The 22,639-nt window shown below is 39.8% G+C and overlaps 1 protein-coding gene across 1 annotated transcript in view; it reads left to right on the plus strand.

The window, feature by feature from the left end:
* LOC309563518 (SH3 and PX domain-containing protein 2A-like) overlaps nucleotides 1-22,639 on the plus strand; it is a 202,514-nt gene that overhangs the window by 44,008 nt on the left and 135,867 nt on the right. The window contains exon 2 of the mRNA XM_082267970.1: nucleotides 21,271-21,351. Within this exon, the coding sequence (XP_082124096.1) occupies nucleotides 21,271-21,351 (81 nt within the window). The remainder of the gene's footprint in view (nucleotides 1-21,270; nucleotides 21,352-22,639) is intronic.

The following is a 22,639-nucleotide window of genomic DNA, read 5'->3' on the forward strand; positions in this document are numbered from 1 at the left end:
CTGCTCTGCCACTCTAGTGCTCACTATATTGCCAGGCTTTGAAGGGGTGAGAGTTGCTAGCTTAGGGTCCCATCCAATTAGACATCCATGCAGGGGCTGGTACATGTCCTCGAACACACATTGTCTGCATTCAGGTACTCACACCTGCATGGATGTCAAATTGGAACCCAGTTGACATGAATAGGACTGCCTGCATGTGGATGCATAGAATACCTGTGCTTCCTGTGCAGGCAAAGAAGGCATTAATACGCCCTATGTGATAGAGGCCTAAAAGTTTTTGTGCCCAGAGTTTAGCTTTAAAGCAGCACAGCAAGGAATGCTGACACTATTATAGTGGCATTCCATCCTTTGGAGCACTAGCAAGGTTCTTTTCATCTGCAGTTTTTATGTGCGGTGAAGTGGTGGTATGTCAGGGCACTGTCTAACATCACTTTTTGCTTCAGTAAATGATGTTCTTGAAGTTGGGAGGCAGGTTTATATGGCCCTTCTCACTTCCTTCTGTACTGTTTATTCTTACTTCTTAGGTGTAGATGATGCTCTTTTCATTTTTGTAACTAAGTCCAGGGATGGGCTTTACTGGAATCATTTCAGATATGATGGAATATACTAAAAGTATGATATATGGTCCTAGTACCAAATATAAATTTGGGAAGTCTTCTGTTTATAACTCCAGGTTTCCTTTTCTTTTTCTTTTTCCTGACGGCACTGTGAAACCTTTTATACAATGGTATTAAATATTTAGCATTTCCATGGCAATCTAATTGTGTTTGTGCTAACACAATTCTTTTTCTGTTCATTCCAATTGGTTTGCCAGAACTCAGTATAGATGAACACTGCTCAACCTTTTAGGTCAAATGGGGACTGTTTTCACTGAGACATTGGGATTGATTTACTAAAGGCAAATATACTGTGCACTGCAAGTGCAGTTGCCCCAGTGCTTAGTAAATGAGGTAAAGCTTTACTTTATAAAAAATACTCAATCAGATGTATTGAAAATAACGAAATTTACCTGCACATGATTATGGATGATTATGATTATGATGATGATGATAGAAATCAGCAGAGCTTCCCCCTAGAGCAATCGCACTTGCAATGCACAGTATATTTGCCTTTAGTAAATCAACCCCATTGTCAGTTCCAATATAAAATAGTCATTTGTGCGTTATCTCCTTTAAAATAATTTGTGTCTATTGATAGTAATCAGGATTGATTTTGCTAAAGGAACAAATAATTTGTTCACTTTTGAGTACCCGCCTGGTTGCAAATAAGTAGAAAAATGTTTTTTATAAATGTTTGAAAAATTAAAGTGAATACAACTTTACCCTATTTACTAAGCTCCATGAACATTACACTATGAAAAGAAACCCCTGGAAATACACTGCTCAAAAAAAAAAATTAAAGGAACACTTTGAAAACACATCAGATCTCAATGATGAAAAATATCATGCTGGATACTAATATGGACTGGGCAATGTGTTAGGAACGAAAAGATGCCACATCGTTTAATGGAAATAAAAATGATCAACCTACGGAGGGCTGAATTCAAAGACACCCCGAAAATTAAACTGAAAAAATTATGCTACAGGCTAGTCCATTTTGCTGAAATTTCATTACAGCAACTTAAAATGGTACTGGGTTGTTTGTATGGCCCCCACGTGCTTGTATGAATGCCTGACAATGTCGGGACATGCTCCTAATGAGATGACGGATGGTGGCCTGGGGTATTTCCTCCCAAATCTGGACCAGGGCATCACTGAGCTCCTGAACAGACCGAGGTGCAATCTGGCAGCGTCCATTGGACCGAAACACATTGTCCATAATGTTCTATTGGATTTAGGTCAGGCAAGCGTGGGGGGCCATTTAATGTTATCAATTCCTTCACCCTCCAGGAACTGGCTGCATACTCTTGCCACATAAGGCCGGGCATTGTCGTGCACCAGGAAGAACCCAGGACCCACTGCACCAACATTGGGTCGGACAATGGGTCCAAGGATTTCATCCGGATACCTAATGGCAGTCAGGGTGCCATTGTCTAGCCTGTAAAGGTCTGTGTGTCCCTTCATGGATATGCCTCCCCAGACCATCACTGACCCACCACCAAACCAAACCGGTCATGCTGAACAATGTTACAGGCAGCATAGTGTTCTCTACGGCTTCCCCAGACCGTTTCACGTCTGTCACATGTGCTCAGGGTGAACCTACTCTCATCTGTGAAAAGCACAGGGCGCCAGTGGTGGACCTGCCAATTCTGGTGTTCAATGGCAAAAGCCAATCAAGCTCCATAGTGCCAGGCAGTGAGCACAGGGCCCACTAGATGACGTCGGGCCCTCAGGCCACCCTTATTAAGTCTGTTTCTGATTGTTTGGTCAGACACATTCACACCAGTGGTCTGCTGGAGATAATTTTGTAGGGCTCTGGCAGTGCTCATCCTGTTCTTCCTTGGACAAAGGAGCAGATACCGGTCCTGCTGATGGGTTAAGGACCTTCTACAGCCCTGTCCAGCTCTCTTAGAGTAGCTGCCTGTCTCCTGGAATCTCCTTCATGCTCTTGAGAATGTGCAGGGAGACACAGAAAACCTTCTGACAATGACATGTATTGATGTGCCATCCTGGAGGAGTTGGACTGCCTGTGCAACCTCTAAAGGGTCCAGGTATCACCTCATGCTACCAGTAATGACACTGACCCTAGCCAAATGCAAAACTAGTGAAAAACAGTTAGAAAAGATGAGTAGGGAAAAAAGACAGTGGCCCTTCACCTGTAAAACCATTCCTGTTTTGGAGGTCGTCTCATTGTTGGCCATCTAGTGCACCTGTTGTTAATTTCATTAACGCCAAAGCAGCTGAAACTGATTAACTGACCAGATCAATATCCCAGGAGTTTAATTGACTTGATGCTATACTCTGATTAAAAAGTATTTCTTTAACCACTTCAAGACCAGCCACCACAGATATACTGCGGCAGGCTGGCTCTCCTGCTCAAACCGTCGTACGCGTATGGCGGCTCACGGGAGCGGGTCTCGGGCGCGCCTGCTCTCTAGCCCTGCAACTAAGCAACAGGTCCAGGCGGCTGCGATGGCTGCTGGGAACCTGGCGTTTGCTGCAGGGACTGACAGAAGGCGGTGTGCCATTGTAAACATGGCACATCGCTCATCTGTCACTGATTGAAACGGGGCTCCTGTGTTCCTGTTATTTTTCGGAACACAGGAGCCCTGTTTCCATCCACCAAGTCTGGCCCCCACACAGTTAGAATCACCCCCTAGGTACACATTTAACCCTTTGATCGCCCCTGGTGTTAACCCCTTCCCTGCCAGTGTTACAGTAAAAGTGCATATTTTTAGCACTGATTACTGTAGTAATGTCACTGGACCCCCCCAAAAGTGTCAAAAATGTCAGTTAGAGGTCTGATCTGTCCGCTGCAATGTCGCAGTCCCGCTAAAAATCGCAGCTCGCCGCCATTACCAGTAACAAAAAAAATAAAATAAATAAAAATGACATAAATCTTTCCCCTAGTTTGTAGATGCAATAACTTTTGCGCGAACCAATCAAAATATACTTATTGGGAATTTTTTTACCAAAAATATGTAGCAGAATACAAATTGGACAAAAATGATGAAAAAAAATTTATTTTTATTTTTTTTTTTCTATTGGGAATGTTATATTATAGCAGAAAGTGAAAAATACTGCTTTTTTTTTTTTTCAAAATTGTCGCTCTTTTTTTGTTTATAACGCATGATCTAAAAAACGCAGAGGTGATCAAATATCACCAAAAGAAATCCCTGTTTGTGGGGGAAAAAAAAGACATAAATTTTATTTGGTTATAGCGTTGCACGACCGCGCAGTTGTCAGGTAAAATAATGCAGTACCGAATCGCAAAAAAATGGCCTGGTCATTAAGGGGGCAAATCCTTCCGGTCCAGAAGTGGTTAATTTTTTTGAGCAGTGTAGATTACTTTGGTAAAGAAATTGCTACTTCAATGATAAAAAGTCATGGTTGGATATGTATCAAAAATTCTTTACAAAATTACAAAATTACAAAAAATGATTTGCCTAAAAAATGTTGCATACCAGACATACAAAACAAACAAAAAGCATTTAAAAAATATACAATTCGTCTGGGTAATATACCCGTTGGTTATATACCTTCTTTGTTTGTCCTCAAGACCATCGTTACTAGGATAGAAAGTGATAAGAAAAAATTTGACAGTTGTCTCTGTAACAGGAAGTGATGGAAAATCTTCCAAAAGGGTCACTTATTTTAGTGACTTTTGCCTAAGGGCCCATTCACGCCAATTGCGGTGCAGGAACGCATTGCCAGCTGCAGACGCACGTTGGTGCCATTGATTCTTAATGTGGGTGTGTTCACAGACACCAAAACATATTGTACTATAATACCATGTGGATTGGTGCAGTGTGGTTTTCCAGGCGTTTGGCAGCCCATTGAAAAAAAAAAAAAAAGGGCTGTCAAAAACATGCCAAGCTATGCGCGAACACACCTTGTATGGCGTGAACTGATTCTAAAAGGGGATTTGTGGCAACAGGACAGAAATTAAATGGAAATCCCCCTAATGGGACACAGAAAAAAAAACTGGTGCGAGTTTTAACCAAAAAAAAAAAAAAATATATATATATATATATACACCAACACACAAAGATTTAAATTGGTTTATATTCAAATTGCACAGATTATACGAGGGGTCTTCAAAAGGTTTCCACACTTTTATATTTTTGTCTGAGAGTGTCATGTGACTAGTCTGTCTGGCAAACTGATTGACCTTGCAGTTTAGTATAAGGGTTCTCACGCTGTGGTGAAGATGACTGCGAAACGTATAAAAAAAAGTGCGGAAACATTTTGAAGAACCCTTCCACATTAAAAGGTGGAAAAAAATTCAGAAATGATTTATCTTAGTCTGGCTTTCCTTCAGAGCGCATGCGCTGATGACGTCATCGGCTGCATGCACTGTAAATATCTCCTAAACAGTGCATGTTTAGGAGATATTTATAGCACCTATAGGTAAGCCTTAATATAGGCTTACCTATAGGTAAATTTCAACAAAGTGGGTTTACAACCACTTTAATGAGTGGCCTTCATAGAGAGATTTCCACTGATGGTTCCCTGTATGACCTTCACTCAAATGTAAAGAAAAACAAAATTCCTTTATGACTATTATGACGATTCTGCTGCGGACCAAAAAAAGGGTCCTGTGCGTGTTTTAGTGCGATTGCGGTGCGAATTCAGCCATACAAACTGTATGGCTGAATTTGCACCGCACAGAGTTTGCATGTGATTTTAGGAGCAGTGTGCTCCGAATTACATGCGATCTCTGTGATCGCACAAATGTGAACCGGCAAATGTGATAACTTCCTCACCTTATCAGCTGGCTGTGCATTAGAATCGAGAAATTATTTTTTTATTTTTTTAAAGGTAACTTTAGAATGGAGTGATTCTGGTAGGTTGTTCACTTAACAGATCTGCTGTGTGGGGAAGAAACTGGTGTGCAGCACCTCTAAACACTTCAGAAGCAGGTTATATAAAGAGCACTTCTTCCTTTTTAATCAAAGATGATCTGAAGTTGCACTGTGCAGAAAATAGATACAGTATGCTGAAATTTGCTGTGTGCCAAAGGAGGTGTGAATACTAGTTGTTAAAACTACATGACTGGAAAAGTAGAGGTATTGCCCACAGAAGGAAAATCAGGTCTTTGTTTTCATCTCACCTGCCCTGTAACAATGAATTACTATAACCATTTACATCTCTATTGCTATAGTTTTCAGAAGATAGAAGTTGAACTTGAAGTAAGACATTTCATCCACTATGCTCTGTCAAGGGCTGAAAATGTAAAAAATGTAAGTGGAAGGCAAGTCAAAACCAAACTAAGCTTAAATCTACTCCCACCCCCATTCTAAGCATATTCTATCTACCCTGTAAATGGAAAAATGCCCATACCTTCCTATTCTGATCACATGATTGGGTCCCAGCGGCAGCTTTAGTGAAGAGGAGAGATGGAAGTGTGCAGAAGATAGATATGCTGAATTTTCCAGTTTACGGAAATATGTTGCTAAATCTACCCATGCAGAGGGGTCCCCCATGCACTGTATGGTTTAAATGCTTGTTTGGCGAGGGAATAAAGAAATAAGTTAAATCATTTCCTACTCTTTGTGCGACCAGTCCCCTGAAGATGCCTTGCTTTACAGCGTGGTTGGTTGCAATTGTCTGACATTGTCACATACAATACAGGACCAGCTCAAATTGCGTTTGTCCAATAGGACAGTAGACAAGAGTGCCGGCTTCTGGGGGAGAGAGTAATAAGGTATTTGTACTTTTTCCTTCTCCCCCCCTAGCATACATTTAACCCATGCAGGGGGGAACCCGCAGCCCAGATTTGAGATTTAACCCACCTATCCATCTGCATGAACTGTTACAAGACATATTTTGTCTCAGTCATAACATGAACAGAGGATATTTTCAAAGTCAACAGTAAAATCTATTAAAACTTAAAGAGTAACTCCACTTTTTTTGAGAAAAAAAATATTCCCCTCTGGGTGATCTCTGTACATTGCCAGGATTATAAAAAACCTTTGTTGCAGACCCCTACCTTTTTATTATTCTGGAGAAAAAGCTGTTTTTCTGTGTCCATGTGGAAAGTGAATCTGTATGGAAGTGGTTTTGTAATTATAAATCAGCTTCTACATCTGCAGGGTTCTAATGAGGAAACTTGCAGGGTCTGCATTCTTTTATATGCGATCTTCCATTGGGAGTATCTCACCAAAATGCCATTTTGGTTGCAGAGGATGCACAAAATCGAATTTATCTTAGTGCAGACTTCTGGGAAAATCAGTAAGCTAATCCCAGAAGCAGGAAATGACATACCCGGGGGGCGTCCTGTACGTCATCTGAGTACAAAGCACCTCCAGGTAGCCATATTGCATTGCATTTTACAGAGAATTACAGCTCTGCAGATTGAAAAGCAAAGGTCATTTTTAATAACATTTAGTTACTATATGACTTTGTCGCAATTGTATATGCTATATTGTTTTTTTTTAATTGCTATTTTTTCCACCTACAAAACTGGAGCTACCCTTTAATAAAAGTGATATTTTACCCTTATTCAGAGGCTTTTAAAAAGCATGTCAGAAACAGTCATTGCAAGAATATTTCAAATCACCCTTTCTAGCTTATGTGATGGCATCGTCACTTATGCTTGGCACACTTTATCATCTAGGACTTTTTCAAGAGCAATCCTGGTTTTAAGTGCATTTTTCAAGCATTTTTATCATGACAGACAATATTAAAAAATGCATGAAAATGCACCTAGTCTGAATAAGCCTCAATGTAAGACAGTAGGCAAACCACCTGATAATTCCTTCTGCCTATTATTAGCTGTACTTTGGGAGGTCTGCCGGATCTGTTCCAAGAAAGAGCTCCATGTAATTAAACTGATGCAGAAGCATACCATGTGGGTCAGCAATCTTTTTATAACACAGGGTTTCAAGTATCCTTTTTATGCCTCGTCACTTTTAAGCCTCTTACACATGGACGTAATAATTTATTGATATTTATATACTGTATTTTGCTGGCATTCTCTAAAGACCGGCTATATGCATGCATATAAATGGGTAAATGTGCGTATGCGGATATACAAGAATTCTTCATCCTCTTCTAGCTGCCATTGTTGTAGTTTACACATATACCCTCATATGTACTTGAGTATACACATGTATAAGTGTAAATTAATAACCTCAAATGTAAACATGGTGTTTTTTTTCGCCCTTGTGCAAGAAGCCTAAATGTTTTTTTTGTTGTGCAAAACTACAGACCTCTGAATTTTCTTCTCTAGAGCTACAATTCCTGTTGATCCCTTCTTGTCACCTCCAAAAGCGTAGCAGTCTAAACTTTTTACCTCACTTTTATTCATTAAAAAAAGTTGAACAACAGGGCTGGCTTTTAGTATTGTAGATTTCTATAAAGTTTGCTCGCATGGGAATATCATGGTATTTATCATGGATAATAATGCTTTTCACATCACTTGTTATATTATAGCCGATGTGTACTGCATTGTTCAATTCTTGCACTCTGGTTGTCCATATCACCATTTGGAAAGTGCTCAAGACTATGAAACTTCAAGCTAATTTGTTTTTGCAGTTTTACTTCTCTGTACTCATTTTAATAATTTTCCCTCACTTCCTGTTCTAACAGTATTGTAAAAAAAAAAAACAGTTGTAATACAAAATTCTCTAATAGAGACACAACAGCAATAATGTTATTCTTATGGTGGATTAAATCTACAATATCAATAAGCTTTTATTTACCATTTGTCTCTGTTGAGAATTCCCTTTTACTTTATGTTCCCCTAAGCGGTATCACCAGCACAGAGAGCCATAGATAGCAACCAAACCAGTCAGAGGATTTAAAGGTGACCATACACTAGTAGATATTCAAACAAATGCTTTTATGAACATTTGTACAAAAATTCTCAGCAACTTTGATGACTTGACTGATGTCGTTCAGAAGTATGTAAAAATTCAGTTTGCTTTTAACTTTCAATTTTGGAATAAATGGACTTTCCTGAATGAAAATGACATACCTTGGTAGAAATTTGTTTGTTCGAAGGAAAATCTCCATCCTGCTGCTTTGAATGTTCTCATCATTGTAGTTATACATAGGAAAATTCCCCTGAATGTGGGACTTTTTAGGCACAAATTTGAAAACAATTCAACAATATATGCAAAAATGATAATATTTATTAAAGTGACAAAATATAAATATAAACATGGATAAAATCACAGGCAGTAAAAAGGCAAGAATAGAACCAAAGAAGGTGTAACCATGTAGATGACAGGAACCTGAGCCCGATATATTTCGGAAAATAACTTTTTCCTTCTTCAAGGGCGGTTCTCTTTAGAGGTGCTATGGTTATACTTGCGATATATTATATTGCCTGTTGAACAAGTTAAAAGCAAGCTGATTCACCGTGTTTGAGGATCCGCATTGTTGTAATATATATCCCGCAAGGTCATATGTATGACCTATATATTGGGTTTAGCCGTGTCATAGGATATAAATGGACAATCGTGCCTCCAAACCAATGTGGCCACCTGAAGTCCCAAGGAAATTGGACTCCAAAGCAATGGCAGAGTGGGCCAACTGTACGGCAGGAAAGGGATGCCTCGAAGGTGTACCAGCAAACTCCGGACAGCTGGTACACCTTCGAGGCATCCCTTTGACGTCCACCCCTCCCATGTTAAGGTTGTATTTGTGGACACAGGGGCTTCTCAACACCAGTTGTAATTTGGACTGTCGTATCTGCGTGAATGGAAGACAGAACAAAAACATTCCGTGTGTCCTTTTACTTCACTGCAAACAATTTATTGCATTTCAAGCAGGCTCTCTCCCTATCTGGGTCGGGTATCTACAAGCCGTTGGGAGAAACCCTGGCTATTAGGTCGCAAGGTGTAACATGCGCCAATTCCAGAATCAAAAAGGTGACTAAAAAGTGGCTGCTTGTGTAATAATTGTCCACATATCAATGGTACCCCTTTGCGAATAAGGGGGACAACAAGTCCCAAACAATCTTGTTTCTGCTCCCTATGCAGTCTGTGTAGTCGGGGGGGGGGGGGGGGGGCTCCACACTGCTATCTTTTCCCTTGTACAGTTGTGCTCATAAGTTTACATACCCTGGCAGAATTTATGATTTCTTGGCTATTTTTTTTGCAGATAATATGAATGATAACACAAAAACTTTTCTTTCACTCATGGTTAGTGTTTGGCTGAAGCCATTTATTATCAGTCAACTGTATTTACTCTTTTTAAATTAAAATGTCAACGGAAACTACCCAAATAACCCTGATAAAAAGTTTACACACCCGGGTGATTTTGGCCTGATAACATGCATACAAGTTCACACTTCTTCACCTGTGATCTGTTTGCTTGTAATTAGTGTGTGTGTGTGTATATAAAAGGTAAATTAGTTTCTGGACTCCTGACAGACCCTTACATCTTTCATCCAGTGCTGCACTGACATTTCTAGATTCTGAGTAATGGGGAAAGCAAAAGTATTAAAGTATTGTCAAAGGATTTGCGGGAAAAGGTAGCTGAACTGTATAAAGCAAGAAAGGGATATAACAAGATAACCAAGGAATTGAAGATACCAATCAGCAGTGTTTCAGACTCTAATCAAGAAGTGGAAAATGAGGGGTTCTGTTGAAACCAAACCATGGTCAGGTAGACCAACTAAAATTTCAGCCACAACTGCCAGGATTGTTCTTGATGCAAAGAAAAACCCATAAATAACTTCAGGTGAAATACAGGACTCTATGAAAACATTTGGTGTGGCTATTTCAAGATGCACAATAAGGAAGCACTTTAAGAAAGATGGGCTGCATGGTCGAGTCGCCAGAAGAAAGCCATTACTACGCAAATGCCACAAAGTATCCCGCTTACAATACGCCAAACAGCACAGAGACACGCTTCAAACCTTCTGGCACAAAGTCATTTGGAGTGATGAGACCAAAATTTAGCTTTTTGGCCACAACCATAAACTCTAAAAGGTACACCATTCCTACTGTGAAACACGGAGGTGGATCGCTGATGATTTGGAGATGTGTGAGCTACAAAGGCACCGGAAATTTGGACAGAATTGATGGCAAGATTAATGCAGTATATTATCAAAAAATACTGGAGGAAAATTTGCATTCATCAGCCCAGAAGCTGCTCATGGGACGTACTTGGACATTCCAACATGACAATGATCCTAAACACAAGGCCAAGTCGACCTGTCATTAGCTACAGTAGAATGAAGTGAAGGTTCTGGACTGGCCATCTCAGTCTCCTGACCTCAATATCATTGAGCCACTCTGGGGAGATCACAAATGTGCAATTCATGCAAGACAGCCCAAGAATTTACAGGAACTGGAGGCTTTTTGCCAGGAAGAACGGTCAGCTTTACCATCTGAGAAAATAAAGAGCCTAATTCACAAATACCACAAAAGACTTCAAGCTGTCATTGATGTTAAAGGGGGCAATACACAGCATTAAGAACTGGGGTATGTAAACTTTTGATCAGGGTCATTTGTTTTTTTTTCTTTTATCATTATGATTTAAAAAGTGTAAACACAGTTAATTAATAATAAATGGCTTCAGCCAAACACTAACCCTGAGTAAAAGAAACATTTTTGTGTTATTATTCATATTCTCTGAAACATGGCCAAGAAATCATAAATTCTACCAGGATATGTAAACCTATGAGCAATGAGCACAAATGTAAATCCGGAAACTACATGTATTACTTGTTGCCCTGTCACAGAGCTTATACATCTTGACCCCATATCTGGCACGCTTGCTGGGGAGAAACTTTGAAAACAAGGTGGCCAGAAAATGTAATCAACCTCATCAATGCAGACAGCTTGTTGGGACGTATACAAGGCTGAAAATTTTTCGTTGATGTGATCTATGATGGGCTTTTTGTGGAGCCAGTCATATCCAGGGTCACCCTGAGGACGACATAGTTCACAGTAATTGAAATGCACAAACCGCAAGATTTGCTCTTATCTAGTCCTGGCCATTGCAGCAGAGAGCACAGGCATATAATGAATTGGGTCAGTGGACCAATATGACCACAACCCACTCTTTTTAGTAATGAAAAATAGGCCCAGAAAGGTTCTAAATTCGGAAACAGTGATACGTTTCCATGCAAATTCTCTGGCAAGGGTCACATTTGTGTTTTCGGTGATAAATTGATTGGCATATAAATTGCTTTGGTCCACAATAGATCTGTACAGATCTTTCATGAAAAACAACTCATAAAAACCAAGGGGAGTAAAATCGGCTGTTTCCATCTGAATTCCGGGTTTGCCAGTGAATGTGGGAAGTACGGGCACTGCAGAAGTGGTAGGCTCCCAATCAGGATTTGCCAGCGCATTAGGAAGGACACTATGGGCTCTACGGGCCTGTCTTTGACATCTTGGTGGCTGCGGGACTCTACTTATGCTAGCCACTGCACCAGCTTGAACTGCACTTATGGGACTCGCCATGTCACCAAGTGTTACTGCAGTGCTGGTTTGTCTATGACCGGGATGTACTAGGCCGCTGGTGCTTGGCAGTTCACCAGAAGGTTAAGCGGCACTAGTACTGACACTCTGCTGCATTTGAGAACCCTGCGGTTGTTGCACCTCAGCAACAGAAGAATGGGGTCGGGTACACCTGACCTTAGCAGGGACCACTACTCCTTAGTCAGAGCTATCTGTCAGTATGCCCTGTTTTCTACAGTTTGGAATACTGAGCCGGATTCTGACAGTGAGGTTTCCACATCGCTCTCATCTGTCATGCTCAGCATACTGTAGGCCTCTTCACTAGTGTATCTCTGTTTTGACATTTTGGCAAATACATGTAAAGGTACCTAGTGTGACTCACAGGTAAAAAATCACCTGGTTGTCAAGGACTGTTTGAACCTCTACCAAAAAATGTACTTGCGAGCACTAGCAGAGCTCAGGCCTGACACTGCTAATGCTGCAGTTTTGTGTGCTGCATATTGGAAGTGACAGTGATCTGCTAATACTGCGCTTCTTGGGGGCTGGGCTAGGGGCTAAACGCGGGTGCTGGCAGGTGTCGGGGCTGATCTTGCTAACACTGCATTTTGGGAACACTATACTATACTATTGGGGACGGTAGTAAAGATCTAGTCTGATCAAAGATATTGACCCGTTCAGACACTATACTATTAATGGAGGTGTTTGGTGTGTGTGTCACTGGCAATCAAAGGGTTTAAATTTATTACTGAATATTTGGCGGGCAATCTGACGCTGTCAGATGATTAGGGTCATGGAAATGGGGTGATAATGGGATAAATTCTTTATTAGGGAATATATGGCGGGTACCCTAAACCTATCTTGGACTGGCGCTAACTACCACTAACTGCTGCTCAGACTAACTGGCATCACCAGTGACACTAATACGGTGATCAGTAAAAAAATAACCTGTACACTGTATATAGTGATACTGTGACAGGAAGTGAAATGGTTAACTGGGGATGATCAGGGGGTGAAATATGTGTCTATGTGTACTGGTGTCAGTGTAGTGCTTGTGTACTCACAGTAGATGCTCTCTCCTCGCTCGCTGGAACCCAAAAGGGCTCTAGTATGGGAGATTGCTTCATTTCCTGTGCCTGTGTTTGCATTACACAGGTACAGAACTTTCTGTGATTCACCAGTACCGATCAGCAGGTCCAGGCCATAGATCATTGGCTTGTACCTGACGAGTGATCGGTTCTGGAACTAATCTGATCCCCGCTGGGTCAGCATGGGCACGAACGACGTACAGGTATGTCGATTTGCGCAGCCGAGCCACCTTGCCACAGTAAATGTTGGGTGGGTGGTCGGCAACTGGTTAAAAGAAAACATTTCAAACAAAATTCTAGTAACATAAGGCCAGCAAAACCTTTCTCTTCTTTATCCAAAACTCAAAAACAAAAAAAAAATGTGCGTGGTGACATACTGGTTAAGGCCTTGACCAGTTCACATTGTTGTCAGTGTGGATGGAACCCTAGCATGTTCTTGTGGACAAAAAATGTACAGCAAATAAGAGGTATAGCAATATAGCAATCCTCCATGTTGACTTCCTTCAGTTTGGCACATGGAAGTGCCTACACATGCAACCAGCTTTTATATGCACTTTTAGTTTGACAGCACTCTAGGTATGATGTACTAAGGGTACCCCTCTCCTTTATCTTTATTTCAGTCAGTTAAAATGACAGTAGATACCCTGGGACCTTGCATCAATGTTATGCACCTGTTCACCATTTGCTTAGCTATACGAAAAAATAGAGTACCTAAAACTAATTAAATCAGTGACCTCTGAACTGTAGATGCAATTAAAAACTATTACGTGTTTAATGGTTATGCTGAAGCCAAAGTAAATTCTTTTGGACATTTTTTGCTTTTAAGAAGCAGCTGTAGTTGTATTTTCCATAAAACACCTATGGATTCTGTGAGGTTTCCTTTCCATAGCGATGTTGTTAGCCTATCCAAAGCTGCTTGAGAACTTAACAGTCTAAAAGTTTTACTTTTTAATCCTCTTTGGCTGGTATTCTGATCCTTGGAAATAAAATTTGCAGTGCAGATTTGGCAGTATGGCTTTTTAATGATAGTAACAGTTTTGGAAACTATGTAGTTTATTGGTTGCTAGATACATCGGTAAGATTACCAGCCTTTGTTACTATGTCTTTCTGATTCTTAAATGTCGAAAGTCCCCGGTAAAACCTGGAATTCCAGCTGTTATAAAGCACACGGCCTTAGGGCTGCAACTAACGATTATTTTCATAATCGATTAGTTGGCCGATTATTGTTTCGATTAATCAATTAATCAAATAATAATACCCTTAAAAAAAGTGTGGTGTATAATTAAGTGAATATGTAAAGTTTAAAAAAAAGGCAATTTATTCTTAAATATCTCTATGCAGAGGTAAAAATAAATAACCAACTATATGGTTAGGGAGCAAAATTTCTAATCTATTCTGAGAATAACAGACAGAAGAGATATACTGTATCACATTTTTTATTTAAAGAAAAATAAATAATAATTTTTGCCAATTTTTAGACAAAACTGTAATATATTATGTATGACAAACTCCCTTGTCATAGGAAGGTGGCTTAAAAAAAACTGTCACGTATGCCGGCCATACAAATCAATGTCTTCCTTCAAAAAAATGATCATTTTAAGAACATTCGTTTGGTTTTCTAATCGTTAGTGAGGTCAAATAAATGCCCCTTTTTGACCACAGTGATGTTTTGCGTTTTTGCACATGCGATTTTGCTACAATTTTTGCCTTTTATATGCTTTTTTTTTGGCCAATTTGTTGTTGGGCAGATTAAAAAATGCAAATCGTGGCAAAAACGCACTACATGCTTTTCTGCAGCTTCTCCATTTAACCTCCCTGGCGGTATGATTCTTTCCGATTTTAGGTGCTGAAAACGGTACCATTATTTTGCATGTAGTTCTTAAGGACGAGCAGCCCAAACCAACTATTTACATATGATTTTTTTTTTTACTGTGCGTTCTTCTTTATAACATCTCGGGTATGATAAAGTTTAAAACACAAAATTATAAATTATGATATAATAAATAACTATAAATAAGTTACAGTGGGGATCGAAAGTTTGGGCAGCCCAGGTAAAAATTTTTATTAATGAGCATAAAGAAGCCAAGGAAAGATGGAAAAATCTCCAAAAGGCATCAAATTACAGATTAGACATTCTTATATGTCAACAAAAGTTAGATTTTATTTCCATCATTGACGCTTTCAAAATTACAGAAAACAAAAAAATGGTGTCTGCAAAAGTTTGGGCACCCTGCAGAATTTATAGCATGCACTGCCCCCTTTTCAAGGCTGAGACCTGCCAGTGTCATGGATTGTTCTCAATCATCGTCTGAGAAGACCGGGTGATGTCAATCTCAAAGGTTTTAAATGCCCAGACTCATCTGACCTTGCCCCAACAATCAGCACCATGGGATCTTCTAAGCAGTTGTCTAGAAAACTGAAACTGAAAATAGTTGACGCTCACAAAGCTGGAGAAGGCTATAAGAAGATAGCAAAGCATTTTCAGATGTCAATATCCTCTGTTCGGAATGTAATTAAGAAATGGCAGTCATCGGGAACAGTGGAAGTTAAAGCAAGATCTGGAAGACCACTAAAAATATCAGACAGAACAGCTCGCAGGATTGTGAGAAAAACAATTCAAAACCCACGTTTGACTGCACGATCCCTCCAGAAAGATCTGGCAGACACTGGAGTTGTGGTACACTATTCCACTATAAAGAGATACTTGTACAAATATGGTCTTCATGGAAGAGTCATCAGAAGAAAACATCTTCTACGTCCTCAGCACAAAAATCAGCGTTTGAACTTTGCAAATGAACATATAGACAAGCCTGATGCATTTTGGAAACAAGTTCTGTGGACCGATGAGGTTAAAATTTAACTTTTTGGCCGGAATGAGCAAAGGTACGTTTGGAGAAGAAGGGGCACAGAATTTAATGAAAAGAACCTCTGTCCAACTGGTAAGCATGGGGGTGGATCAATCATGCTTTGGGGTTGTATTGCAGCCAGTGGCACAGGGAACATCTCATGAGTAGAAGGAAAAATGGATTCAATAAAATTTCAGCAAATTTTGGATGGTAACTTGATGCCATCTGTGAAAAAGCTGAAGTTAAAGAGAGGATGGCTTCTACAAATGGATAATGATCCTAAACACACCTCGAAATCCACGGGGGATTACATCAAGAGGCGTAAACTGAAGGTTTTGCCATGGCCTTCACAATCTCCTGACCTCAACATAATTGAAAATCTATGGATAGATCTTAAAAGAGCAGTGTGTGACAGACAACCCAGAACTCTCAAAGAACTGGAAGACTTTTGTAAGGAAGAATGGGCAAAGATACCTCAAACAAGAATTGAAAGACTCTTGGCTGGCTACAAAAAGCGTTTACAAGCTGTGATACTTGCCAAAGGGGGCAGTACAAGATATTAACAGCAGGGTGCCCAAACTTTTGCAGACGCAATTTTTTTGTTTTCTGTTATTTTGAAAGTGTAAATGATGGAAATAAAATCTAACTTTTGTTGACATATTATAAGAATGTCTAATCTGTAATTTGATGCCTTTTGGAGATTTTTCCATCTTTCCTTGGCTTCTTTATGCACATTAATACAAATTTTTACCTGGGGTGCCCAAACTTTCGATCCCCACTGTAAAGTATGTATGTATATATATACTAATATATTTTTCGCAAACCAATTAAAATAAGCTTTTTGGGATTTATTTTTTTTTTTTACCAAAAATATGTAGCAGAATACAAATTCGCCTAAAATGATAAAAAAATGTTGATTTTTACATTTTTTTTTATTGGGAATGTTTTATAGCAGAAAGTAAAAAATATGGTGTTTTTTCAAAATTGTCGCTCTTTTTTTTGTTTATAGCGCAAAATCTAAAATTTGCAGACGTGATCAAATACCACCAAAAGAAAGCTCTATTTGTTGGTAAAAAGGACATGAATTGTGCTGGGATACAGCGTTGCATGACCGCACAATTTTTCGTTAAAGTAACGCAGGGCCGAATCGCAAAAAATGGCCTGGTCATTAAGGGTTGTAAAGCCTTCCGAAGCTGAAGTGGTTAAAGTGAATTTTTAAAAAATAACAAACATGTTATTCTTACCTGCTCTGTGTAATGGTTTAGTACAGAGCAGCCCTGATTCTCCTCTTCTGGGGTCCCCCACCGACACTTCTGGCTCCTCCTGCCTTCAGAGTACCCCAATAGCAAGCTGTAAAGTATAGTATAGAGTGCCCCTATAGCAAGGTAAAAAACTTCTGACTTTGGAACCACTTCATTCCTGCCCAGGACTAGGTGTCTCATGAGACATTGCTCCTCACACATTCACAAGTTCTAAGGCACCTACTGACATGTATGGACGATGTACTGAGCTGTATGTGTGCTTCGCTGTATTTCCTGATATGTAAACAAATAATGCATTCTGTATGCAGGCCAACCAATCGGCTGATCAACTAATCGATTATGAAATAAGTTGACAGCTATTTTCATAATCGATTAGTTGGCGATTAAGCGACTAGTTGTTTCGGCCCTACACGGCCTATAAAGCTACTAGTAAGGGTATCTACAGACATTCCTTAGATTTTAAAGAATTTTCATGCCACAGAGATGCATGTTTTCATCATGTAAATATTTCTATGAAGAGATGAAAAGGAGCTCTTCAGAATCCCACTCAATATTGGCTTCTTAAAAAGAAAAAAGACTTGACTGGTCAACCCTCAAACCAAGTAGACATAAGCAGGGGATGTTTGCTGCTATTGGGGATGACCTATAGGCATGCAAATGTTCCCATAACCCACCCTAAAGCTGGCCATGTATGATTCGTTTTTTGTTCAGCCAAAAAGTTGAGCAAAAACAAATACTACCAATTCCTCCATCCACCTTGTTTTTGTCCCTATCTGGGACATTGTATTCTGACAGCAGCACCCTCCAACATCAGAATACACTATCTGCGGCTGCAGCTGATTGAGGAAACATCTCCCACAAAACGTTGATTGTGTTACATATCGCCGTGCATGCTGGAGTGGGAGCTATAATGCTAGGCTCATTATTCACAGCTAACTCTAAACGTATGACCTGTAGAGGCTTTTAAAGTGTCACCTATAAAAAATATAGGGTACTTAAGTTTGTGGCATTTCACAAGGCTTAACATTTTGGGCATCTATTTACTTGGCACAACTTCATCTTTTAGATATCAGCAAATAATTGGGTAATATGTTGCATTTTATATGCCCCAGAAGTAATTAATGTTTTTTACTGAAATTTTGCATTTCATTAACCGTTGCACCAATATCATGAGACATAAAAAATTGGAACTACTGCTAACTGTCTGTTTTCAGAATTTATAGAATAATTTGGGGGGTTTTCTGTAACCTTCAGGCCTAAAATGATTTTTTTAAACGTGCATAAAAAAGCAGCAAAGAGTTAAACATAATATCACTCCCCACCAGAGGTTTATAGGTTGCCCTTGTTGGCATTGCAGCAGTTGTGCAATGTAATACATGGAACAGTACTCTGAAGTAAAGAATGGAGCTCATTCCTTGTTTAAATCGTCCTATTTAGGCAAAGTGATTCTCCTTTCATTAGGTTTTCTAAAGGACAATCGGACTCTGTAGTGTATGTATCCTATAACTTTGCAATTAATTGATGAACACATGTTGTTTTGGCTTTTTGTAGGTCTTTCCTTTTCTTTAAAACAAAAAAAAAAAAAAAAACATCTGTCATTGTAAAGTAACAGACTGTTATGGGTCTTTTATCAAATACCCAGCAGCCACAAGCATGATATCTCCAAGTCATGTGGAAAAACAGCTGCTGCAGGGTTTCCTTTTTGTTTCCACTTTTCCTCATCTTGATTGGCACCACATTCAGATAATATATTGTTTTGTTCTTTGTTGTACTAGTCCCCTGCTCTCCTTGCAATTTCATATTGTACAACTAAACTACAAAACTGAAGTTTTATTATACTGTTTATAATATTGTTAAAGTTTTCTGGCTTCTGACCACAAAACTTTTCCCTACAATACTATCCTTTACAGCCAGTGCTGCAGCCAGGGGCGTAACTACAGGGGTTTCAGGGGTTGCAATTGCAACCGAGCACCATGCAAGCGGCTCCCCTGTACACCTGGATAGGTGAACTTCCAGGATTGTAAAGGTCACACTTGCGACCCGGCCCTGGCATTCCACCACCGTGAGGAGAACCCAAGATGGTAGGAAGGGGGCCACTGCAGAACTTGTGAAAGGGTCCTGCTGCAGGACCATAATAAAGGGCCCCGCAACGAGAGTAAAGGGCTCCAGGATCAGTGGGAAGAGCCCCAGGCTTAAAGGGAAGGGCCCTGGCCAGGGGTCTGGGGGGCCCTTCATGGTTTCTTGCACCGGGGCCCTGAAGTTTCTAGTTATGCCTCTGGCTGCATCCCTAAACAGTTGTGCAGTGAACCATGTTATCACATGTAGATCTTAGGATGTTCATTCTAACTAGACACTGCCTAGAAATTATGTAGCTATAAAGTGCTGCAAACACAGCAATGTGTACCTATACCAAAACTTTTCTGATAAGGATAGTAGAACATGGTTTTGCAACTGCAGATTGTTTTAAGGATATCTCCAGAAATTACCCAAACCTCCCTCATTTTCACCAGAGCACATCCCTTCTTGAATGTTGTTTGTTTCTTGTACCTTCTACCTTGTCACTGTACTGTGAAACAACTTTTATTCCTTCCTGTGATATCATCACAGGGCTTGTAAAATTTTTATAGGAACAGCTACGGGGACATCTGTTCCTATTGGCATAGGCATGTGTCACCTACCTGGTCGGAAACCGAAGTGCTGAGAGGGCTCCCCTTGCGGCAAAGTGCAGTATACCCCTGAAGATGGTACAAGAGGTGCAGTGCCCAAAGAAGCACAGCTTACCAGTAGAGTACTGATCACCTGAAGAATGCTGGGACAGGCTGGATGCACAATTGGGTAGATGTCTCTCAGGAACTCCAGAAGTACTTGACAACAGTGCACACAGGAGGCAGTAGTGGAGGCCAGGCCAGAGGTCATACACAGGTGTTTAGTCAGTAATGGAGGTAAGCAGCAGGAACAAGAGCAAGCCGAGGTCAGACACAGGAGGGCAAGTAGGCAGGTAAGTAGCAGGCAAATGGTAGCAAGTCCGTAATGTGAGCTGGGGTCATACACAGGTGATCAAGCAGCAGCAGAGTCGGTAGAACAAGCCAGGGGGTCAAAGCCAGGAGCAGAGATCAGATAGGTAAAGGGCAAGCCGGGTCAACAACAGGAAATCCACGGAGATATTCACAGAGGCTCAGGAACACAGGAAGGCTGACGACAATCCAGCAATCTGGTGAATACAGCAGCAGTCTTTTAAAGGGCAAAGGGTAGCCGCATCTGTCACATATTGTCGCCAATTTACACATCACACATTTGCGTTCGCCTATTCACCATTTTTGCGCCAGGGTGCACGAAGATGCGCCGGATGCCTCAATTTCTAGTATTGGCAACATTGCTAGTTTTCCTACGGCCATCTCTCTGACAGCATGCTTCCAGTACTACATCTCTCAAGAGCCCATTCTAGGCAGGCTTTTATAAGTCTAGGTAGCAGCAGTGTTTTGCTGGGAAAGAAATCGATGTACGTATGTGGAGTAGGACAGAAAGGGGTGGGGAATAGTTCTGTAGTCCAGTGGGTTTCTGTGCCACAAAAGTACTGTGATGTCAACCCAAACAGAAAGTTGGGACCTCAATGAACTTCTGTCAGATTAACAGGAATTTTTCTCTACCTTTCTCTACAGATGTACTAAATGTTTTTTTTTTTTTTTTCTGTTTGTATTTTAACCAGTGGATAGGTATCATCAGGTGAAGACTTCTGTAGTTAAATAATTTGCCAGCAAAAGCTGAAAAACTGACTTCTATTCTCATAATTTGACCCAATTTAATATTTTGTAATTGAATTGCATAAAATAAAATGTATCTTGTAATGATCTGATTTTAGAAGGGAGGAATCTGATTGGTAGATGATTGTTTTTGCTGCATTAAAGAATAAACACTTTTTAACAGTGTTTCTAATGACTGCAAAGTAATTATTATTTGTTTTTCTTTTCCATTTGTTTTTTTTTTGTTTTTTGTGTACAGCATTTTGTAACAGGCTTTTTCTAATTTAGTAACATCTTGCCTTTATATCTCTACAGGTGTACATCATAAAAGTAACCTGGTCAGATTCAACATCTCATACAATCTATAGAAGATACAGCAAATTCTTTGACCTTCAGGTAGGTCATCCAGCATATAGGCGTGCAGTACAGTCATTTTTTGTTGCTTCGCAGTAGGATTCGGGGGCTTTTGTGTCCTTAAATTAGGTGCCATTCTGAAAAAGTCTGGGTCATTGTCATCTTTCTGTTCGGAAATATAGTCACATGAATTATGAAAAAGAAAAACAAAAACAAAAAGGGAATTTATCAATACTGGAGCAGACTGAACCTGGCACAGCTGTGCACAGTATCCATTCAGCATCTACCTTCAGCTTGTTCAGTTAAGATTTGTAAATGAAAGACGGACGCTAATTGGTTGTCATGCACAATTGCTCCAAATTCTGGCTGCTCCAGGTTTGATAAATTCTCCTTAAAATCTCAGATACAAAACTAGCGTCTTCCCCTTTTTATATGAAAGGTTTACACATTGCTGTGATGGCAGTGACCTAATGTGTAGGTGTGTATCACTAGTATGGCAACGGTAAAAACTTTTTTACAAGTGAAAAAAAAAGATAAGCACTGATGTCCATTTTCTCAGCAAAGATCATGTGAACAATGTCATAGGCGAAGAGAGGGCCTAAAGCAGCTCTGTAACAGATGTGTTCAAGTCACAGATAATGTTTTAGAACTTTTTTTTATAGTTTTTTCATCCTATGGGAAAAATACTCCCATAGGAGTTAAACAGTGAATGAACAACCGGTTTTCAAAGATAAGAACTGTTAGTTTTGGTAGACATTTTAAGCCTCCTATAAGATATGTGCACTCTAAAAATTCAGAGGAATGTAGCTTTTGGTAAATGGAACAAATTTTTCATTTTACATTATGCCATTTTTTTTTATTTCTTGAATTATTATGAAATAAAAAGAGTTGAAAGAGCAAAAATCAGCCTGGTTTGTTGTTTAACATATTTGCCCATTCTGGGCTGTTACTGATTCCAAGGTCTGCCCTTTCATCCTTTCATGAGATCTACATTTGATGTTGTTATATGAGCTTTAACTGAAACTAAATGTTTCGTTTTGTTATTCAAGTAATGCATTGCAACTCCTGTCTCGGATTATGAGCTAATAAAGGTGACATTTTTTGAATGTATCCGACTTAGAATGCTAGGTGTTCTTAATGAGCTTGTCAAGGAATGATGTAGACAATGAATATACACCTTACACATTTCTTTTACAATTCTTTACTAAAGAGCAGCTTTTATATCTGTATGACTGAGGATTGTGTGAGTTTTTGTTAACACAATTAAACCCCTGCATAACCATTTTTCTGGGATCTGTTCTTTGGGTCTCCTGGCCTTTCCTGGTGGATT

This window comes from Pelophylax lessonae (genome assembly GCF_965119305.1).
Source record: "Pelophylax lessonae genome assembly, chromosome: 9".
NCBI classification, from domain to species: Eukaryota; Metazoa; Chordata; class Amphibia; order Anura; family Ranidae; genus Pelophylax; species Pelophylax lessonae.